This window comes from Ochlerotatus camptorhynchus, unplaced genomic scaffold, assembly GCF_037179485.1.
Source record: "Ochlerotatus camptorhynchus isolate MF236.1 unplaced genomic scaffold, CSIRO-AGI_Acam_v1.1 ptg000178l, whole genome shotgun sequence".
Classification (NCBI taxonomy): domain Eukaryota; kingdom Metazoa; phylum Arthropoda; class Insecta; order Diptera; family Culicidae; genus Ochlerotatus; species Ochlerotatus camptorhynchus.
Genome location: NW_027040668.1, coordinates 3,435,384 through 3,460,503, shown reverse-complemented (window position 1 = coordinate 3,460,503; position 25,120 = coordinate 3,435,384). Strand labels below are relative to the sequence as shown.

Genomic DNA, 25,120 nt, shown 5'->3' with positions numbered 1-25,120 from the left:
ATATGCATTTGTATAGTACAGATGAAGCACTGTTCTAAGAAAAAAAAAATAATTAAAAACTGAAGATTTTTATCAATGGGGCCAATATTTAGACCCATAAAATGACATAAGAGCCATTTCCTCTATTCAAAAATAAATACATAACACAAATCTTCATGGCGTACATCACCAAGTACCCTGAAGTCACTCGTTCTGACTTTACTACTTGACTGGCTATTCCGTTTACTGAACTAAGCTACTTATATTCACAGACAAACAGACATAATACTCGCAAGTTGTTCATCGAACAAGCATTTAACGGACAATTTAAAAGTATCGTAGTTGGTAGTACCGCTACCTGTGGCGCGCATAGTCAATTCCCTCACGTTTGACGTTTACACAATACCGCCATCTGTTCAGTGTAGTGCCCACCACAGTGTACTCAACAGATGGCGATAATGTTTTAGCGATGATGTTTTACAGTGAGAAATATCCAATGAGTTATGTCTGTTTGTCTGTGTTATATTCTTAAACTCTACATAAAATTCATTACTCTACAAGATATCTAGAACAGTGTAGTATATGTATAAGGTCAACCAATCAGAGTGAAGCACATAGGTTGAACCATCTGCTAGATTTGCATAAATGTCTTGGACAAAGTCCTATCAGAAAGTCAGCAGAGAAGGAAAAGAATTGCTGTTTGGGCATGACCCACTTATAGTTTAATGCTCTGTGAAAATAAATGGGTCAAGCATGTTTTAGATATAACTCTCAAAAGTTTTCTCTCATTTTGATAGATGAACATAGGCATTCAATAATCATTTTGATTATTTAAAAAATCTGTATATCTCATAAATCGGTATTTTGCGGAACGTTATCTCTATATCGGTATCAGCTAAGCCCTATATGTCAAATATGTGTTAAGGTGGATTTTCAACTCCATTTAAAAAAAAAACTTAATATTCTGAAAGTTTTTCATACTTTTTTTTTTCCCTTGGTTTGTTTTTTCCGTCGATCTTGGTTTCCGTGCTGAGCACCAATGCTACCGACGTGCCAGGAAAACAGCTCCCACACCTGGACCCTACCTATCGACCCATCAACTCATGAACCGGGGACCAACGGCTTTACATCCCATCCGAAGGAAGGCGTGATCAGAGATGTTATGCCTCAGAACATCCCGGCGGCGCCGACTGGGATTGAACCCAGGCCTGCTGGGGTGATAGGTAATCACGCTTACCACTACACCAACTGCGCCGTTATTTTTTTTTTTTTTTATACTAGTTTGAAGATCAAAAATAAACCAGGCGCATGTTTAAGGGTTGGTTTTGAACTCATATCACATGTCTGAATAAATCTTCTAATTCGATTTTTTTTAGATTATGGTTCTTTGAAGTAGAATAGGCTCAATATAAGTGGTACCATAGTATGCAACGAATGAAATTATGCGAAAAAGATATTTTTAACCGATTTCCTACATCAAAAAATTGTGTGTAGTTGGATATAATTCTTATAATCCCTATAATACTTTGGGTCGCGACCCACCGATTGAGAAACACTGAACTACATCATTCTTCCGAAAATAGCACACCGATAAAAAAAAAGAGATATCCTAATTAGGGATCGAAAACATCATCAATCTGATGAACCAATAAACCTCCCAAGTGCTTCTGGTTGAAAGGTGATAATACCTCTAATGGGAATTTCCTCCACAAGGCACAACCTGAATGGCCACTCGGAACGATGTACAGCCACGTCGTCATCGTCTTGGAAACCGAAATTCGTGGGATTCTCAATATAAGGTGCTTTCGTTTATCATTGTTATCATGCCTTCCAGACAGCCACGGACACCGACTCATATACTTACCGGAGCTGCTGGGTGAGCACGTGTAGTTGCCAGAGTCGGACGCCATGGCCCGCGCTATAACCAGCTTGCTTGTTTTGGTTTGTCGCTCGGTTAGCACGCTGATTCCACCTCGCTGAGAGTAATTAACCACGCGACCACCCTTGTACCAGTAGATGAAAGAAGGTGGCGCCGGCGACTGCAGTGCCACACATGTGAGGTTGATGTCGCTTCCGCTTTTGATAAACAGCTCCGAGTTGCCGAGGATTTTCGCTTTGGAAACTGTAAGGAAACCGTAATAGGGAAAGAAGAGACAATCAGAAAATATCTATACGAGTCGGGTGTTTCCCGACCAATGCACTGCTGGGTGAGGGTAAATGAAAAATGACGATTCTTATCGGGTTTTATATGGCATATTTGCTCTTTGTGTGTATTTGAATGCCGCACCAAGGATGGCCGCCGAGTACAATGGAAAAATATATTACAAAGGTTTATGTTCCCAAAATACGTCATATGGGAGCGGTTTTCCGGGAAGCTTCTTCGATCAGAGTCGTTTGCATAAATTGTCTACCGATAATGTGATTCCTAGAAGAAAACTGTTTGTTAGATAGATAGAGGAATAATTTTTCGAAATCTAAATATTCAAAAAATTCCACTCTTGCATCACACCCTGTCTTACTGTTCGCAAAAAAGTGTAAAGTTACATTGCAATTGACAACCCAAAAACTTTCCCACGAACATGGGACCATGAGGTGTGAAGTGAAATTCGTAACTTCGGATAAACCGGTAGCACCTCCTCGCCCATCTCATCTTTCCCGTGGTGGTAAACTTTCCGGATAACAATGACTATCTACCCTTCTATTTTCATTTACATATCACATCGATAAACACAGAAAATCGATCAGACTTACCCTTTTCCAACCCGGGATGAAACTTTTCTGCCAATAAAACAACTTTTTATCTTCTCTCCCTATTGCTTACTCACTACATTCACCCATTTCACCCATACACTGAAATCAGTATGCATTCGAAGTGCATCCCTAAGCCGCCACCATCTCTCCGCAGAAATTGGAACTGATGGGAATGGATTTCTCTTGTTTCCGAAATAACCCATGTTTTGCACAAATCAATTCGCCTCTTCATCGACATTCTTCTATGGGGGGAGGAGAAGGTGGCACGATCCTGCAAAACAGAGCTTTACAATTGTTGCATTGTATAGCGCTGTACATGCGAATTGAGTGGGAGGATAAAAAAAAATGGAGCAACTTTAGGAATGGAGGAAAATTACATCCCCGCCTACTAATTTGCCCTTCGTGGTGCTCTCCTTCGAAATCTCCGTTTTCTTGGAACTGCCTTAGATGAGTGATGTTGACAGTAAAAGTGGCTTAAACATTATCCCTTTCCTACTCAGACGGCTTTTCGGTTTTTTTAGATGCAAAAATGTGTTTGGAACTTTCGGTTGCTCCGATTTTGGTTGAATTCATTTTTGAATTCATTCTTCTTTGCTTTATTTAACGTCGGTCCCTGTTCCGCAATCCAGTGCCAATCACCGGCGGACATCGATTGCCATCCATTGACGGCAATCGAATGTGCAGGAAGGCAGCTTCCACACCTGCGTAGGATATCGCACCCATTCAACACACATGGGCCGGGACCAACGGCTTTACTTCCCTTGCGAAGGAAGACGTGACCAGAGATTTGTATGCCTCAGAAAAATACCACCGACCTCGGCTGGGATTGAACCCAGACCCATTGGAGTGTTAGAAAGCAGTCACGCTTACCACTACACCACCGGCGCCGGCTATTTTCGAATTCATTGAAAGATTCGAGATTGTGCAACGTGTTTGAATACAATTTCGGCAATGTGACGGCGACATGCCAATGGCAGCAAGTTTCTTTTCAGTAGAACTGGAAGACGGGTTATAATACCATTTTTTTACGCCATAGTTAACACTAGTTTTATCAAAGCTGATTCCAACTATTCTTACCTGCAGACCCCACTCGTTGATTGTCTCCATTATCGCAGATGTTTCAGCATCCACCGATCCACAAGATAGGGAAGGTACCGAAAGATGATTAGACACCCCTGCTACAGCAACAAGAATGGGAAGCCAACCAACGCGCTTTCTGTTGGTGTCAGGCAGAATATTTCCATCCCAGTTTACTACCAAAGGTACATCAGTTTCAAATCTTTTCTTCAACTGATAAATTGAACAAAATGAAAATAACTTTAGCTATGCCAACAAATTTAGAAAAAAAAAATTAAAAAGAATTTAAAAATGAAAGAATTTATGAACTAAATAATTTAAAAATTTAAGAATTTTGAAGTCTAAGAATTTTAGAATTTTAGAATTTTTGAGTTTTAGAATTAAAGAAGTTTAGAATCTTAGAACAAATTAAATGCATTTACTGCGTTCACCAGCGCCACACGATGTTTCATTCGGGAACGGCGAATGGTCTGATAATTTAAAGCGTAATCAGTCTTCCAACACATCGACTTCGTGTGACTGCCTTTAATTATTTCTACCATAATCATACTCGCATTTCTATTAGACATTCCAATTCTTTCAAATGCTGCTGCAACATTTGGCGATGTAATGTTTAATTTTTTTTAACTGGGGTACCTGTAAGTACAGAAAAAAAGGAGAACCAACCCAGAATAACCGTATTTTCTATGATTTGTGTGACGATTTCAACTTGACTATCTTTGTGCTCTAACTCACTATCATTAGGTTGTCTGTGGAAGGTTATCAATGATCCCCATGATAGTGATCACTTACAAATTATTATTTAAATCTAAAATGGTCGTCTAAACACAGATCAGTCAATTCAAGTTCCTTTTGACCTCATGAGGAACTTTGATAGGCGAAAATTTGTATCGGCGGTAGCTCTTGGTATTGATTCTACCGATCCTCTACCACCATTGGACGAGTATAGTTTCTTTACCGAACTAATCTACAAAAGCGCATTTGAAGCTCAGAAACGACGTGTTCCAAGTGCATCCTTCAAAATAAGACCCGCCACCCCTGGATGGGATGACGAATGCACAAAGTTGTATCTTGAGAAATCCGATGCCTTTAAAGATTATCGTAGACATGACATCTGAGCTTTTTGAAAAGTATCTAAAGCTTGAACAAAAGCTAAGAAACTTACTAAAAGCAAAGAAACGAAATTACTGGCGTACTTTTATCGAAGGACTTTCTAGAGAAACTTCGATGACAACGCTTTGGAAAAAGGCTCGCTATATGCGAAACCGCTCATCTTCCAATGAGAGTGAAGAATACTCCTCCCGAAGTAACGGTTCTCTGGATGCACCATTCTCAATACTGGAATTTTCAATGGCACTTCTTTCATCGAATAGCTCTGCTCCGGGAAGCGATATGATCAAATTCGACCTTCTAAAAATCCTCCCCGATATCGCTGAAAGATGATTACTTAACCTATATTATTCATTTATGGAATTCAATATAGTTCCACCAGCATGGAGACAGGTTAAAGTAATAGCTATTCAAAAACCTGGGAAACCAGCGTCTGATCACAATTCTTACCGTCCGATCTCTATGTTATCATGCCTGAGGAAATTATTAGAAAAAAAAGATCTTATCAAGACTTGACCATTGGGTTAAATCAAACAACCTACTTTCAAATACGCAGTTTGGTTTCCGAAAGAGTAAAGGAACAAACGATTGTCTAGCGATGCTTTTATTTGATATTCAACTGGCCTTTGCGCACAAGGAGCAATTGGCTTCAGTCTATTTGGATATTAAGGGTGCATTTGATTCAGTTTCCATAGACATACTGTCAGGCAGTCTGCACAGTAGTGGATTACCCGGTATTTTAAATAATTTCTTGTATAATTTGCTGTCAGAAAAACAAATGACCTTCAATCTAGGTCAACTGACAACTTCCAGAATTAGCTACATGGGCTTACCCCAAGGTTCATGTTTAAGTCCCTTACTTTATAATTTCTATGTCAAAGATATTAATAACTGCTAAAATAATCGATGCACGCTTAGACAGCTTGCAGACGATGCCGTGGTTTCCCTGAGAGATCCACGTGCGGAAATCTTGCAAAGACTGTTGCAAAATTCCCTAAATAATCTGTCTTTCTGGGCAAGAAGATCGAGTTTTCACCGCAAAAAAACTGAATTGGTAATGTTTACAAGGAAGCGGTTTCCAGCCCAACTGCGTCTAAACCTTTTGGGCAGAGACATTACCCAATCTTTAACCTTCAAATACCTTGGAGTCTGGTTTGATTCAAAATGCATTCGGGGTACCCACACTAAGTATTTGAAACAAAAGTGTCAACAAATGATCAACTTTCTACGATCAATTTCCGGGACATGGTGGGGTGCTCACCCGGAAGACCTCATTAAACTGTATAAAACGACTATTCTTTCAGTTCTTGAGTATGGCTCTTTTTGCTTCGTCTCAGCAAGAAAAACCCACCTATTTAAATTAAAACGCATTCAATATCATTGTTTACATATTTTCCTTGGCTGTATGCATTCAAAACACAATATGAGCCTAGAGGTTTTAGCGGGAGTAAAACCCCTGCAGAACCGTTTCTGGGAGCTCTCATTCAGAATATTTATTAAATGTAGTGTCAGTAACAACCTTGTGATTTAAAACTTCGAAGAAATGCTCGAATTGAGCATCCAGTCTAGATTCGTGCGAATCTGTCTTAATTATATGTCATCGGATATAAGCCTTCCGTGCTATAACCCCCCTCGTGTATGCTTTACTAACTGCAGTTCCCGCATTGACTATGATCTCTCCATGAAACAGGCTATTCAAGGATCAACTTCAACCTATCTCAAATCCCCGTATTTTTGCTGAAAAGTACCAACAAGTCAATTGCAATAGAAGATGTTTCACTGATGGATCACGCATTGATGGATCCGCTGACTTCGGCGTCTTCAATGAATACTCAACCGCCTTTCGGAAACTTCAGGAACCTTGTTCCGTTTATGTTGCTGAGCTAGCAGCAATCAACTTCGCATTGGGGATGATTTCCGACATACCCATAGACCATTACTTCATGTTCTCGGATAGTCTCAGTTCGATTGAGACTGAGATTGTCTGATGTTAGAGATTGATGTGAACATCCCCTCCATTTCAAACAATTTCCAGCTATTGTGCCCCAGTCTTATTATCGTCCTGTTTCTGTGCTACTTGCCCCTGCCCAGCCAGGATTTGGTCAACCATCGGAGAGTATTATCTGAAGAAGGCTTTAGAAACCAGTTTCTACCTAGCTCCTTCTAATCAAAAATGTTACCCATTAAGCTCCAGCCCGCCACGAGTAATTGGTACCCAATACTAACCTAGAACTACTGCTGTTTAAAATGCAAATTCAAACATTACTGATTGTTGGCTCCGCAAAGTGTCACACACGACTGAGCCTAGTAAATAAACGAACTAGTTAAAAAAAAACGTAAAAGTGGTCAATTTATGAAATTGGTCTTAGAACTTTGCGTTTTTATTTTTCAAAAGCACTTCTAGAAGAACCATGGAATGAATTCGGACTTGTGACCGGAAAATGAACACTGGAGTCTACTGTGTTACCTTCCGGATTATCCAGATTAACATGAAGTAGACATTTATGCGTATAGACCAATCCATTCGATAGAAATTAACGGAGCCTTGGATCCCCAAAGGGCGTCGATACAAGGCCTCTAAACTTCGATTCCAAAATGGCGTCAATCATCGATTTTCCGACCTCTAGACATCGTCCCCGTACATATTATACGGTATTTAACACTTTTTCACAAACCGGAGGTCTCCATCTTTGATTCCAAGATGGCGTCAATAATCGATTTCTAGCCTCTAAAGGACGTCTCCGTTCCGGAAATACCCATATTTAGGAGTATTTTACACTTTTCAACATACCAGAAGTCAGCATCTTCCGAAAGTTCACCCCATGATCACTAGGGTTCTTTTTCTGCTCACAAGCCCGAATTATTTATATTAAGTCCTCAATATGTACTTTCTAAAAAAAACGCTGAGTTCTTTTATGAACTGACCATTTTTACGGTTGGCTTGGACCTTCCGAAAAGTTGACCCGTACACACTTAATTTTTTTCCGCCAAGATTCCAACAGCCGAGTGGTTCTGAAATTTATTTAGGTGGTTGAAATAATTATTTAGGGAGAGAGATGATTTTTGATTTTATTTCCCGTTGGAATAATTATTTAGGGCGAGAGATGATTTTTTCCATGATTACATGCTTCTATACTTATAAAGATTATTTTGAGAAACAACTTCGCAAATCATCAATTACTTTTTTTTTGTTTTTTTTTTAATTATAAATGTTAGGTCAGTATATGTATTAGGTTTTTGGTTTTCGTCAAACGTCACTGACCAAACTGACCGTTACCAACTCTGACCAGGTGAATCTTTGTCATTGACGAAAAAATGAAAAAGATTTTGACAAAGGTTTTTTTGAGGATCAAATCTATCAGTGACTATGTAAAAAACAATTTTGTCGAAAGTCTGTCAATGACAATGACAAATCTCAGCACTGAAGAGGACGATCTCTGCACAGGCCATGCTGATGAGTCCATCGGCTGTCGCTCTGCCGATGCCGAGGTGTATTCGGATACGTAGACGGCTCACATCTCCTTTATCGGGAAAAACCTGACCAACAAAAAAGGTACCATGCGCTATGCCTTGTGCAAACGGCTCTACTGGGAGTTTAAAAAGTGTTAGTTTGAAACAAAAAAATGAGCTTTTAATTTATTGATTTTACTATTTTATAGATTAAAGAAAAACTATGCTGTATAAGTCATCTGTATTTTAAATCAGTATGTAAAATCAAATGCATTTTAATTAGTGGAATACCTTTCCGATCAGTGAATAACAAAGTTTGTTTTACATGTTTGAAAACTTATTTTGAATGATTTAATGACTGAGATTTAAAATTTCATTATTGGATCTTCAAGGACATTGGGTGTCGTCTTTTTCAGAACTTTAATGAAATTATTATTGTTAAGTTTTTAATTAAATAAATAAATTGTTAGTTTTGAAATTCATATTGAAAAATCTCGTAATTCTACGTCAACGTGCGATCATGCTTCGAACATTACCCTTAAAATTGTTTTTGATTCATCATTAGTTTTTAGAGATTTTCACCTAAATATTGTGGATTGTGGTAGTTTTGAGGCAACCTGGGCAAGGAAAAATATAGCGGGAGACGGTGGGGACGCCGTCATAATACTTGAAAGCAACTTTGCGAAATTTGAAGCAAAATAATTCCTAGTTTTGTTGCCATTTGTTTTTTTCTTTCTTTGATTTGTTTTCCATCGATTTTGCTTTCCGTGCTGAGCACCAATGCTACCGACGCCAGGGTGGCGTGAGCTTTGTTTGCATGATGATTAAGCTGGATTGTATTATTTTGTTAAGTCGCTGGGAAATATCGGCTGGCGTATTGATTTTTTTAATGATATTTCCTTACTTGAAAACGGACAAAAACTCACCAGTAGTCTGCTTTTTCTTTACATAGGGGAAATGGCTCTAATGTTGGCCTATGGATCTAAGATTGGGCCCATCGCTAAAAATCTGATATTTATCAATTTTATCTAGGTGAACGCACCATTGGGATGGTACTAATGGATATTTTTGGTCGCTATTTAAAATTTAGTCGATTGCTGAATTTAGGTATGGGCCCAAATTAGGGGCATTTAGGGCGACATTACATCCATTTCCCATACAATGTGATAATGCTATAAAAACATTTTGGTAACATACAGAATTTCTATATTCCATATTAATTTCGTATGCAAGTGCTGATCAAAACAAACTTTATGACGTCACTCCAAGGCTGATTGAGCGAACGAAATAAACGAACAGATATCGAAATTATCGTTGATGTGCTGAGAAGAGAACTCGTATAGAGAATGAAAAGATAAAACAAAGAGCGAGAGAACTTTGTTCAAGCAATACAATTCTCTCGAGAAAAGCACGGAGAACAAATTATAGCAGACGCAATTATTATACCGGTCAAAATATGGCTACTCACGGAGAACAAATTCGTTAAGTTAAGATAACAATCCTAATAGTTACTTTCACATGGAAAAATATTGTTGTTTGAAAGAAACCTATAGTTATTCCAATATTAATTTGTCCATCAACTCAATCATATCTACCTAATAAATTCAACTGTTCATCTTATACTCAATTCAACTATAATTTGATCAATTATAACAACCGTCAAATTAATTTATTTATATAATTTGGTTTCAAGTGATCATCATAAATCCACATACTTTTAACTTGTGATGCGTAGAGCAGGCGATAAGATAGCTAGCTCTCACGCAGATGCACACGGTTCAAATCTAAGTTGAATGTTCTTGTTCACTTTTTTTATGATTTTGCAGTTGTCTTTTTGAGATCGATAAAGAAGCAAAACAAACTTTTTTAATATGTCGATGATTAAGAGCAGTTCGTTTAATAAGCATTGTAAAATTTTGCTTTCCTAACAATAATTTTTTTGAATCAACTAAAGCATAGTTGTATTTTGAAGTTTGACGCTTGTTCATCTACTGAAAAATATAGTTGGGCCAACCGAGGAGCCAACTATGGACTATAGTTGTTGCCCTCTATATATAGTCAAATCAACTATAGTTTCGGGTTATCTCTAAAACTACATATTGATTCTTATAAATACACTGCGTTTTCACTATCGATCTTAGCCGTGTTAATTGCAAAAAAAAGATCAGCAATTTGAAAGAACGAAAAAAGTGCTTTTGAATTAACATCGTCCCCTATCTCCTTAGGAGTCAAAAACTGTGTGATGCAAAAGTGTGTTTGCCTCCAAACAATTTTTTAATTATTTTATTTTTGTTTCGCCACACAGATAAAAATTCTGAATTTTAATAGAGATGTAAACATTCATTCACGTAAACTTGTATTTCATTTCACTTAACCGATCAACTTGTAAACAATGTTGTCTACAACAATGGGCTTGTGTATACAATATTTGCTTCATTGCATGAAATGTCTCAGAACTTTACGCTCCATTTATGAGCATCATACTAAACAGAAATTTACACTACTTTTTTGAACTGTGCACATTTTGATAATGTCGCAGTATGTTAAGTAATATTTTGATAATCTATTTAATAAAAAAAACCTATGTCCTATGATTATTACAATTTTAAGGACTGAGGGCTTAGAAATATTCCATAACCTACATCACTCGGCCAGCTGGATTTACTCTCACCGTAATTATATCGAAAGTTATCCTAAACTGATGGCTTGTGCCATGCATTGAATAGCACACCTGGAAAAGATTACATGTTAGTAAAGGCTGGCAAATGAGCCATTCTTCCGCGTCCCAAGCTTCCAGCCAGTGTGAACAAAACTTCAATCAGCCTTTCTACCACTACCGTCAGCCACCACCACCGGCGCGCACTGTGTCTCACCGAAACGAAAGCAGAGCATGCATGCAGAATGGAATTCACGGAAGTGGAAAACTGCAAAAGGCAGCTGTAAACAAACTTGCTCCGTACGGTGATGGGGATTTCCTCCTCGATTAGGAAGGGGCAAACAAAAAAACGTTCAAGGGGTGGTCTTCAACAGGAACAATGGTAACAAGGAAATTGTGAATTGGGAGAACTATTCCAAACAGGCTTGCTTCCGTTGCCGCTGGCGCACGGTTTTCTCTATTTTTGCAAAGGGCAAGTTTCGGTGTTTGCCCTTCTTTTAGTATTCCAAACTCATGTCTTTTTCATTTTCACGTTTACACTCCGTGGTCAATGTTTTGCAATCTATTTATTTGAACTTTTTCAACGTGATTTTCTACGCCGTCAGTACGATTCATTCTGGCAGGTCCAAATCGTTTAGGACGTGACTGAAAGAGGGAGGCGGATTTGGAACTGTTGTTGAAGATTTGTCTATTCTACCCAATATTCCAAAACTACAGCGAACGCTTAGAATTGTAACTGAAAGCATCCATTTGATGTTTAGCATGATTTGATGGCGATAAGTAAAATTTAATTAATTTGAAAACACGACATGATTTCCCCATCATCAATCACACACGTCCACTGTACTTGTCAATAATCCAAACTATATGGACAAACGACAATCATCAGCACCTTCGGCCGTGTGCAACGTGTCGTGTCCCGTTGGAACTAATGATATATTGATTTAATAATTTGTGTCGTTGTTTGAAGTGAAAAAATCATTAAAGCACATGCGATGTCGTTAATTGCTAGCTACCCAACCACGCTACAGTGGAATTCACTCCATCATCACCATCATCGCTGGCAGCCTTGTGAACTGGAAGTCATTGTTCATTGATGAACCAGGGGCTCCGCTAAGTCCGAACCATCGGCCGTAAGAAACTCGGCTGCACATTAATCATTCAATTCGTTTGCTATTTGCTGGCGAGAAATTGCACGCTTAAGTTTGTATGATTGTGTGAAAGCTGCGATTCAGTAGCTTCGAGTGACTGGCAAGGGAGTGAATTTTTAACGCTGTTACTGTTGTACCTAGCTATTATTACCGAGCTCTGTAGGTCAGGCAGTCATTTTTTATAATTGGGTTTAAACTACCAGTACAAATCCACCTATGGATAGATCACACGGTTATTTGACAAACACATTTGTTTAATGGTGAGTTTTGCTTTCGAAAAAACTAATATGTGAACATCCGTATTTGGGTTTATTGATATTGGGTCGTAGCGATCTAGCATTAAAAAAATTTGAAAAACAATATATTATCTATTGCACTGATGCATGGTGTTTCTATCCTGGTTTACATCGGGATGTTTTAATGCTGGTTTACATCGGGATGTTTAATGCACATCAAGCATATTAAATCTTTTATCTGGACCACACACAGCAAAAAATAAATTTAAATATTACATCCCTGAGGATGCATTTCAATCATGTCGAAAATCTCATGAAATTGTTATGGCCACAAAAATAAATATTTTTTTCCTTTTTGGCAAGTAATATTACACCATATTTTCGACACGATTGAAGTGCATCCACTTTGATGACATATTAAAATTAATTTTTTGCAGTGTACCTGGGTGCCTTCTCATTTTCTCGTTAAAATTCTCTGAGTTTTCCAGAACATTAACGGAGGTTTACAATAAGAAAGTTATTTTTTAATGCGTTAAAAATGTAATTTTATCGGTAAAATTGCAGAAACGGCAATTATTGTAATTGTTTTTAAGACATGCCAATCAGTTTTAAAGAAACATATTTACAATTAAATGCATTGAATGTAGAACTTTAACATTTACTTAAATTTAGTAAGTCGAAGATCTCAAAATATTCCATGTCTTGAAGTTTCGCATTTCAAGCATAATTTTAAGATATGTACTGAACATTTTCAAAGTGTCATAATTTTGAAATAATTTTTTTTTTCAAGTCTGCATTAAGCTTTATTAGAGATGTTCAGTGAAGTCCCATTAAGTTCACATCAATTGTAGGAACTTTACAGAAGATCTGCGAATTGAAAGGAAATGCTAAGAATTTCAGTGAAGCTTAATAAACAAGCTGTGGAAACATAAGGGAAGTTCTTAAAACATCTTTACAATATGAAGAGCTTTTCATAAGCCATAGCTCCAGTTCCATTCAAAAAAGCTACTAGAACTTTTAGGAAGTTGTTGGTATTTCAGGAATAATCGTAAAACTTAACGTAAGTTAAAAGAAATTCAGAAATGTGGATAGAAGGGGTGTTCATAAACTACGTAGACAGTTTTTGGGAAGCCTGACCCCCCTCCCCCTGCGTAGACAATTGTCCATACAAAAAATTTAAAATTTGTATGAGCCGTGGATAATTGTCAACCCCCCCCCCCCCCTAAAATGTCAACGTAGTTTATGAACAGGCCCGCATTTGAGAAAAAAAAAACTGTGGAAACTTTTAAGAAGTTCCAAGTACCTCAGAAAAGCTAAATCTAGAGATCTTTGGTGACATCGATTTCACGTTGGAATTGAAAACGGTTCGCAACACGGTCATCTGCACCCACGTAATATTGTCGATTACAAAATTAAATTAAAAACCAGCACACATATTTCTTTTTCTACATCGCAAATAATCGTTCCAGTGCAATTATTCGGTTTATGTTTGCTAGGGAAAACAAACAGAAATCTATTGCTGAAAGGTCCTTTTGTCTAGACGTCGTAATTTTTCCCGCGACATATGTGTATTCCTGAAACATTCGGTCGTTGTCACGCTGAGGACAGAAGGCTTTTCCATTACCGGAATCTCGACATCGCAGCACCACCACGGCGGCACATTTGGCAACAGCAGTCAAGGCCCCAGATTTGAGCTACATGCACACGTTGTACGTCTCCGGGTGACACATTGCTTTCGTTTGCCGGAATGAAAAACGACCGAGTGGCAAAATGTAAATAGGTCTCCCGCTTCGTCCTGCAGAGGAAAATGGACGTATGTATGTGAAGCTGTGTATGTGTTGGTGCGTATGCTATCCTGCCGGACACTGCCAGGATCCCTTTCTACCGTTTTTCGGTAATAGGTATGCGTCAGCACTTTTTTCGCTATCCTTCAGTCGAAGTCCTCGTCTCCGGTTGTTCAAACATCCATTTATCAATGGTCGTTGACAAAGTCAACTGGATCGGTTATTTCCCTTGATGAAACGAATTGAAATGAGGTTTGGAATTGTTTGCGAAAGAACCATACGTGAAAAAGATAAAGAACGGGTGGCGTTTTTCATCGTTTACGTAAATGATATGAAATAGAATCAATAAATAGAATACGCTTTGACACTTGCCCAAGTCATTAAGTCTTTTATTTATTATTAAAAACCATTCTTAGAACTTTTCAACAACTAATTTAGAGACCACCGGAACAAGCAAACCTTAAACTCAACTTCATCCCACATTGGTGCATGCAATTTGAAAACTATGAATCTCACCCACGCACGCCGTGTCCAGTTGGCTTTCATCTTCAGTCCGAACCAGGCGTGCTTCGAGATACCGAAAGAGTTCTATAGTTGAATTTAGGCTATTTTTATTAAACTTTACAGTGCAGTGTATTGTTTAATGTCACTAGACAAAATTGTAAAAATAGCACTTAAGACAACAATTGTAAAACGGTCTACACTGATTGACGACAAATAAATAAATAAAAAATAAAAAAATAAAAAAATGGGAATGAGAATCTGAACAATGGAACCGAAACGAGAAAATACCATCAAGTTCTGTTTTGGGCCGCACACACGGAATCCAACTAATAACGAAGAATTTACCTTCTTCAAGGAACATGGATCGACCAGCGATAATCTGAGTGCAATGTATCGAGAGAGCTAAAGTCAGTTTGTACGGTTCCAATCAGAGGCGCTCATGAAAAGAGTGCTCGGTAAGTGGAGTGGAGAATTCCAGTATGTTTATGGAACACGTTTGCAAGTGCAGCAAATAGTACGTTTTGTGAAGATCTTCGGACTGGTCAAAGACGAGCAGATTGCCATTGCGCTGGCAAAGTATGAGACAATCTACCAGCTAGTGCTGGAACGGTATACAGCTGAGACCGGTTTCCCAATTTGGAATGGAATACGTGGAGCTCATATGGAGATAGTGTCAGAGATTCCGGCACAACTCCATGTTCAGCACATCAAAGTAAGGGTTTGTATGATGGTATGCAAAGCAAACTGCCCGAAACGTAGGAATAAGAATACACGCCTTCATCTTCTTCGGGATTACCAATTTTCAACCTGGAAACAGGACCTTTCAATGGCAATACGGATCTAGGATCATGGCATTGAAACACAAACTATCACAAGCGATGGTTGGAAGGGAGAATAGCTTGCTAAGGACGAATAGATTGTGGCCACAGCAAATCAGGAAAATGGAGAGGATGCAGAGATAAAGGTCGAAGAAACTAGTAAGAAGAAGCGGGGGCGTGAGTTCAAGCTAAATAATTCTGGTTCGTCGGAGTTCGATGCAGTCTTTAGGAAACAAATAATAGTACCATCAGCTGAGAGCATCCATTTGCTGGCTCAAGCATTACGTTCAAGGTCTCTCAATATACAATACAACGAAGAAACCATAAAGCCTACAAGGTTACTACCAAAGACACAAATCTAGGGAACTGCATGGAGAATGGTTTGTGGAACAACTAAATTAACAGTAATGAAAATTTTGGTACTTTCAACATAATTTTCAATTTTAATGTATGATAATTAACTTTAACCGAGTTCTTTACTAAAGAACATTGATAGCTAAGACTTAAATCTTTCATTTGAAATGTTTAAATCAGAAAACCACATTAAGATTAAAAAAATATAGCTAACCAAAGTTGGAAATACAAAAATACGTAAAATGTTGAATACCTCACTTAGCAGTCACTGCCGACCCCATGTTTCATGCGAATTTTATCATAACTTTAGGAGCCCTATCTACCCTGAAAATATGTAAAACCCGGAACCAAACACCCTGTATATTGTTTTCCTTTATTTCACATGTGCTGCCTCCTAGTTGTGGATATTCTCCGCATTGAAATATTTCGGCATGAGTGTAAATTGATAAAACTCGCGAAAACATGTGCAAATAGCATACTTAAAGGCGAATCAACCAGACTAATTGTTCCTGCAGTTACTGCGCAAGTGTTCACTCGGTTGTCGACAAAAGCAGGCCACTCTCGATGTGTGTTACGCGATCGTCTGTTTTCTCGGCAGCATCCATTGTGTGGTCCTCCTAATTGTTCTTCATCAGCAGTTTTTTTTCGGTCGATGCGTCGTCGACTTTGGAAAGCAACCGTTTCGTGATGAGTGTGTGAGTGTTGACCACGTTTTGCGTCCATATAGATTGCTGACGTTTATCGTACGCACACTACGTCACGTATACGTATACGCAAAATGTTTTCATCGGGAAAAAAAAAACTTCATAGCGGAAAATTTTCCCGATAAAAACAAATCACTGACACAATCATACTTTAGCAATCTCTATTACTGCAATGGAAAAGCTTTGCCCTACGATGGCGTAACTGCCATACAATGAAACCACTGGAAGCGGCTCCAGTTCTTATGGAGGAGGCTTTTTGGATAGCGGAAGATAATGTGTTTATTGTGTTGTACCTTTTGACTATAGTTTTAAGATGTATTGTATAGTGACCAAGAATCCTCGGCTCTTTAAAGTTAATTCGGTTGAGCCTTATCAAATAACTTAATGAACAAAAAAAAGTTACTGCGCAGTTTTCCACTGACCTCAAAACAAAACAAAATAAATACTTAAAAATAGAATGAAAAACCTTTACAAAATCTCGCTCTCCAGAACTGACCAATGTAATGAAAGAATAAATTCCCACTGCAGACCATTGGGCAGCTATTGCGTCGTTTATTTTTAAGATCGAACCACTTTGCCTCGCAATAGCTCATTCTTTCTGGTGGAGTACGTGATACAGTTCACAAGAGTATTTTCGCTGTGAAAGTGTTAAGAAAAAGATTAGAAAGATAATTCCGAAATTGGAGACGAATCAGCCCAGGGCTGAAAGTCTCCTTAATAAAGATATAAAAAAAAAATCCGAAATTAGAACAGTAATTTAATTAACTACATTCGAAGTAAGTTTTCGCGGATTTATAAAAGTCTTTTAAATTTATAGAATTCGTAAGGAATTTAAATTTTTGAAACAAATTGGAACTTGATACCGGCTAACAGTAAATCAGGTAAGCCTCAGTGATGTCAGTTAGAATTCGTCAGCCAAATAAAGATTCACTGTGTTGTTTAGGCACGTCAGGCTCAATCAACGTGGGCAGCTTATCAGGGGTGGAATTTCCCACCATTCATAGCGAGGACGTCAACCGTCCACAATCAGTTCTTCGACGTGGTGAATGTCTCTGCGACACCACAATTACAACTCGTTTCGTCAGGTCGTGTAGCGCCGAGCGACGCACCAAAAAGCTTTGACTTCACCAAATTCCGGGGACGCATATACCTGACGATTATCACACACGCACGAGTTGGTATTTTGCGTACAAGCCGATTTCGCTGCCTGAAGCCTGCCTGTTCGTCGAGGAACATCTTCCAACACTGGAAAGACGCCCGAGAACACCCGCCGTTGAACCAACGCCTGGAAGAATAAGGTCAGAAATTATTGGTCCTTGTTTGTTAAAGTCCTTAGGACAATTGTAGCTCAAGTAGCCAAATTCAATTGATTGATTTCATTTGTTGCGAATAAATGTTTTGAATCTATTTTATTATTTCGATTGTAGTTTTGACTTAACCAGATCGTGATCGTCAAATGCTGAACATTGTCGGAGTTGTTTGTTCTTTTAGCTGGGACACTTTTCTAACATTCTTATTTTAGATTACCGTGCCTTTTGAATAGCATGGTTAGTTTGCTCGTATCGGTTGGGTTCAAGTGAAACCTCAGTTCTGAGATGACTGTTTGGCCTGCCCTGAAGGGGTAGTCTCATTCCAGGTATTTGAACGGAGTTAACGGTCCTTCTTTTAGGAAGGTGGCGCTTAAGCCGTTTACTTTAGGAACAGAACATAACGTTACACAATCAACCAGTCGAAACCACCACAAGGATTTTGTTCCTTGTAGTTAATGGTGTTAACTTCATAAATATTTATGCTCATTCAAGAAACAATGACATGAAGAAAGCGAGGGATAAATTGTTTGTATAGAATTTAGCAGTTTCATTTGAACAAACCTGAAACCGCCTTCACGATGATCGTAGGGGACTTGTATTGTATTTTGGAGGAGTGCACAAAAACTTTTTAAATAGAATAAAAACTTAGTTAAACTTTTTTCGTTGAAAGACGTTGCCATAGCCATAAAAACGAACAGATTTACTTTTCACAGAGGTAAATCAGCTTATCGGCTAGATCAATTCTCTGGAAGGTTAACCCGAGTATACTTGAGTTTCCTGAAATGAAGGATAGATTCAAAATTGAATACAACAAGCTTTTACAACGAACTAGCATCACACAGATCTTAGTGTGTGATGGAGGTAAAGAGCTTCTACAAATCCAAAAGTTGGTACTTGAACTAGTCGAAAGCATCTCTGTCGAATAAACAATTTGAGTATTTTCAGAAACAAGCACGCGGGGAAGATTTGAAAAATGAAATTGCTGTAACTGTAGTCAAAATTGATGGATCTGGAACAGAACGTCTTAAAATTTTTGGAGCGATTTCAGTTTTTAAAGATAGCACACGAATTTATACACTGTTTTGGCCGGATTTGGCATCTTGCCATTACGGTAAAAAGGCCATGGAGTGGTACGCCGCCAACAACGTGCAGGTGGTTTCCAAGGACAAGAACCCTCCCAACACGCCAGAGCTCCGCCCAATTGAGAAATACTGGGCTATTGTCAAGCGGAACCTAAAGAAGACCAAAAAAACTGCTAAGGGCGACCAGCAGCACAAGGCAAACTGGCTTTCTGCGGCGAAGAAGGTGGACAAGGTGGCTGTACAAAATCTGATGGCAGGGGTCAAGCGTAAGGCCCGGCAATTCGGATTTGGAAAAGCGGAAGCGTAACTGAATATTTTTCCTGAATTTTATACTAATTGAACTTGAAAAAGAAATTTAATTTGATTTTTTAAATAAACGATTTCACCGATTTACACGCGTTTTCCCTTGACCAAATTTTGACCGTATCACCCTTTATGACATGCTCCATTTTCACGTCCATGACTGTTTGAAATCGAAAACAAATGATATTCCAAATCCTTCTATCAATACAAGCTGAAATTTGGACACAATTTAAAACAAAACAACTTGAACATAGACCCATTTTACCCATTGAGAATTGCAGCTCGGTGAAAGCTAATCTGAATCATCCTGTAAATTACAGCTTCCCTAGTGTTTAGGCATTTTTCTGGGGTTTGGGTTATGGAAATAACATAGGAAACAATTAATTTGAACGTCGTTAACGAGACATCATGATGATTTTTTTCCTCGATTTGTTTTCCGTCGATCTTGTTTTCCGTGCTGAGCACCAATGCTACCAACGCCAGGGAGGCAGATCCCGCACCTGGACCCTACCTATCGACCCATTAACTCATGAACCGGGGACCAACGGCAACGGAAGGCGTGATCAGAGATGTTATGCCTCAGAACATCCCGGAAGCGCCGACTGGGATTGAACCCAGGTCTGCTGGGATGAGAGGTATTCACGCTTACCACTACACCACTGGCGTTGATGATTGAAAATACCAATGGCCGTCTAAACAAGGATAATTTCCTAAACCTAGTTATGAATGCAAATCTTCATAAACAAAACCTACACAGCTAAAAAAAGTAGTGTAAATTTCCGTTACTATGATGCACATAAATGGAGCGTTATATATCATACAAGTTTAGATTATAGATTGTGTAAATTTATAAGACATGTCATTCAATATGCAACTGTCCACTTTTGTTTGCAACATTTCTTGCAAGCTACTAGTTTACGTGAAAAGAAAGTTTACATGTATGAATGTTTGCATGCATGGATGTTTACATCGCCAGTAAAATTCAGGATTTTTTGGTGTGTACCCAACACGAAGCAAAGAACAATTGTTGATAAGTTTTCCAAATACTTAACGTTGAAATCAAACTTCAAATACAGTCAACTCTCCTTCTCCGTCAGCGGGTATCTAGACCAGTGCTGCAACATATTAATAACAATACCTACAAAATGCAGAATTTCACTAGCCACCTGATGTCAGTATCAATTCACACAGTTAGAATATCAATGTCAGTGAGCAAATGACATTAACATCGTAAAGGGACCACTGATATTCATAGAACTGTAGTAATTGTTTCGGTGCCAGCTAATCGAGTACCGATCTCAGCTGTAATATAAAAACAACGCAACAGTTATACAAGCAAGATGATTTATTGAGATAGAAGCAAGATTTTCAACATTTCCCGTACTACCTGATATCATGCTAACTACGAATATCAGTTTCGGAAGTGAGATTCACTGCTAGGCTAATATCTTACGTCAATTGACATTGTCTATATACGGCAACATCGCTATTTCATTTATTTCAAGAACGTATAAAGATATTGTAAATTATCAAAAAATTTGCCCTTTAGGATCACAAAATCACGTGTTTACTTTTAAAAGCCTCAGTTGTGCGTACTCCAGCCAGCGCTCAGCATAGTCGTCTCGGCCCTGAGTGTAGATGTAGGTCGGGGGTCTTCCAACCAGCTATTACTGACAAGTATATTGACGATCCAGCCTCTCCTTTGCCTGATACCACATCAACTTCTAGCTGTGTTTCCGGTTCTGCGACCTCCGCACTAGCCACATCATGTCCATGCATCCATCCTGCCAACTGCCAGCATGACATATGCGTCTACTACCAGAACGTCGGTGGTATCAACTGTGATGTCGACGATTTTCGCGTAGCTACCTCGGATCTTTGCTACGACATCATTGTTGTCACTGAGACATGGTTGGATTCACGCACGCTCTCTCGTCAGGTGTTCGGCGACGATTAAGAAGTTTCCCGTTGCGATAGGAATGCTGCTAATAGCCGGAAAGCTAAAGGTGGAGGTGTTTTAGTGGCTGGTTTAAAGCGAAATTACTAGAAAATAATGCTTGGATATGCTTAGAGCAGGTGTGGACGTCGATCAAACTGGGCGATCATACCTTGTTTCTTTGTGCAATGTACTTTCCTCCCGACCGTATACGCAAGTGTGACCTTATCGAAACCCATTGCCAATCGGTTTTCTCTGTTCTGGATACCGCTAAAGCAACAGATGAAATTATTGTGTTTGGTTACTTCAACCTCCCGAGGATTTCATGAAAAAAAAAAACTCGCAATGGCTTCCTCTATCCTGCACAGTTCAAAAAAGTAGTGTAAATTTCTGTTTAATATGATGCACATAAATGGAGCGTCACATATCATATAAGTTTACATTATATATCATGTAAAGTTCTGAGACATTTCATGCAATGTAGCAAATATTGTATACAAAAGCCCATTCTTGCAAACAATATTGTTTACAAGTTGCTCGGTTGCGTGAAATGAAATACAAGTTTACGTGTATGAATTTTTACATCACTATTAAAATTGAGAATTTTTAGCTGTGTGATATGGATAACTCTGTCATCCATTTCAATGCTTCGCTCCTTCTGGACAATTACAGCTCAGCCACTATTTCTCAAATCAATCATGTTATTTACCAGAATAACCGCAGTTTGGATCTTTGTTTTGTAACCGCCCAGGACATAGCTCCTTTCTTATGTGAGGCGCCCACTCCTCTGGTGAGACTGGATCGGCAGCCGACTATGGTAGTATCATAGAGGTAACTCTAAGACCACTGGGTCCCGAAGAAAATCATTATTATTTTTGGCTCACTCAGTACCAGAACAACGGTCCCAAGCAGTCCCAAGCTATTTCACTCACCCCTGCATGTTCTGCATGAATCCACACACCCCTGATGTTATCTGTCAAACTTTCATAGCGAATCAAAACAAACATAGTGTAGTAATAGAATTTCAACTAGAATAGGGTACGTTAATCGTTTGCTTGGGACCAATAGGCTACTAAGGTGGTGAGCCAATTAAAATCGTTAGTTTCGTATTGATTGTTGATAGTATCGCCGAGTTACTCTCCAGTTCAGATTGGGACGACTTATTGGACACCGTTGACATTGAGTCCACCGCTCAAACTATTTTCAATGTCTTGGCATATATCATTGACAGACACGTTCCGAAAAAGATTCATCATCATATGACCCATCCACCATGGCATACGAGCGAATTTCGTCGACCGAAATCCAGAAAGAGAGCCGCTCTTAGGAAATTCACCAATCACCGCACACTATCCCTTCAACGTCACTATGTCAGGATCAATGACGAATACAAACGAGTCGCGAAACGGTGCTTTCTTCAGTATCGACGTGGATTGCAGAGAAAGCTTAAGTCACGTCCCAAGCAGTTTTGGAAGTTTGTCAACGAACAACTTCATGAAACTGGTCTGCTGCTGATACATAACAGTAATGTGGCCTCATCTACGTAAGATATCTGTCAGCTGTTCTCTGAAAAATTTGCTGGTATCTTCACGGTCGACAGACTGAGTGACGACCATGCCCAACTGGCTGTCAGTTACGTACCACTCTCTGGCCAAACCATGAGCAGAATTGATATCAATCCTGAGATGTTTTCTAGGGCTTCCTCGAAACTCAAGTCGTCGTAAAATCCGGGTTCTGACGGAATTCCATCGGCGTTCCTCAAAACGCACTTGGACAGTTTGTTGTCTCCACTGCTGCACGTTTTTCAACGGTCCGTGGACGTCGGCGTTTTCCCATCCTGTTGGAAGCTAGCGCACATGTTTTAAGTACACAAGAAAGGCTACAAACAGGACGTTGGCAACTACCGTGGCATCACTTCGCTTAGCGCTGTTGCTAAATTGTTCGAACTCGTTGTTATGGAACCGTTACTCGCTCACTGTAAGCCGTATATTAGTATCGACCCTTTCGATTGCCTAGCTACGAAAGTCATTTGCAACTGCTAGATATTTTGCAAGGATGCACCGATTGCCCTGTTCTCCTTGAGCAAATTGACATCAATGTTCAACCTAGAGCCCTACAGAATAATTCAATGCTGCCCCTGCCCATACAGCGAACTAATTATAGCATGAACAGCGCAATCGGTGGTTTACAGAGACTCTTCAATAGGGTCTCCGCACTATTTGACTTTGATCTAACTAGTCAGCTGTTCCGCCGGAGGTTTAGTTCGTTTTTTTCTAGATCACTTTAATTTGTCTAGCAATGTTCTTTTTTTACGAGATGACTACATAGACTTATTGATGTTTAGTTTTAGTACTTTTCATGTTTAGTTTAGGATACATCATTGGGGTCAATGACGCACAGTTCGAAAAAGTAGTGTAAATTTCTGTTCAATATGATGCACATAAATGGAGCGTCACATATCATATACGTTTACATTATATATCATGTAAAGTTCTGACACTTTTCATGCAATGTAGCAAAGATTCACCCATATTCTTGTTTTCGTTCGAACCGTATTTTCCATACAAAAAAACTTTTTTTTTTGTATGGAAAATACGGTTCGAACGAAAACAAGAATACGGGTGATTGTATACAAAAGCTCATCTTTGTAAACAACATTGTTTACAAGTTGCTCGATTGCGTGGGATGAAATACAAGTTTACGTGAATGAATATTAACATCACAATTGAAATTCAGAATTTTTATCTGTGCGCCTGTTGATGTTTAGTCATAAATAAATAAATAAATAAATAATAGATTTTTTTTTTTTTTTTTTTTTTTTTCCTTGGTTTGTTTTTTCCGTCGATCTTGTTTTCCGTGCTGAGCACCAATGCTACCGACGTGCCAGGAAGGCAGCTCCCACACCTGGACCCTACCTATCGACCCATCAACGAAGGAAGGCGTGATCAGAGATGTTATGCCTCAGAACATCCCGGCGGCGCCGACTGGGATTGAACCCAGGCCTGCTGGGGTGAGAGGTAATCACGCTTACCACTACACCTCCGGCGAAATAATAGATAAAAGTTGATGTTTTATTTGAAAAAGATCATCGTCCGACATTTTCAATTAAGACCCCTTGCGCCACCTCTAAATGTCAACGAAAAGTTCCTATTGAAAAAAAACATGCCCCCGAACGATTTTAAAAAATAAACCCCACCTTATTCGTACCAAATCTGCATTAGTATAATTGTATGGCAAGCAAGTACAATCATACACTTTATACCCAGGGAAGTCGAGAAATTTTCCAAACCGAAAAATTCCTAGACTGGACCAGGAATCGAACCCAGTCACCTTCAGCATGGTCTTGCTTTGTATCTGTGCCTTTACCGACTGAGCTAAGGTAGGCCTGACCTCCTTATGTTCCAAAAGACGTAATTTAATTGATAAAAACAATGCCTGATCGGCTTCAGTGAAAACAAAGATCAAACCCCAAAGGTATTTGATTGGCTTCGAAAATTCGACCTGAATTGAAATTGCATTACCTCCTACTGGCAGATCGAAACGAAATCTAAATTTCCTATAGCCGATCGAAAGTCAACGCTTGTCAACCACTGAATAATTGCAGCTTGGATTGCACGGCGTGCTACATTGCACGTGTCATCATTTCGCCACTGCTGTCCAAATTAACCACACCGATTCCAAGAGCTCGACAGTAAAACACATTTTCCCCATCATTTTTGGTTTGCTGATATTGAACATTTAATACCAAAAACCGTGACCAATAAAATTCCATTTTGCAAACTATTGCTCCCCGGGAATAAACGAATCGAACGCCATCGGGTGGCCAATCGCTTTCGGTTCGGTCGGAAATTGGTTGCCCTCTGGTCTGGTGCGGGTGCACCCGGTTAGAGACGCACAGTTGACAAAAGTTATCAT

At 39.0% G+C, this 25,120-nt stretch overlaps 1 protein-coding gene across 1 annotated transcript in view; it reads right to left on the bottom strand.

The window, feature by feature from the left end:
• LOC135701880 (protein sidekick-1-like) overlaps positions 1–25,120 on the bottom strand; it is a 370,179-nt gene that overhangs the window by 89,349 nt on the left and 255,710 nt on the right. Inside the window, exon 5 of the mRNA XM_065222824.1 lies at positions 1,844–2,101. Coding sequence (XP_065078896.1) covers positions 1,844–2,101 — 258 coding nt within the window. The remainder of the gene's footprint in view (positions 1–1,843; positions 2,102–25,120) is intronic.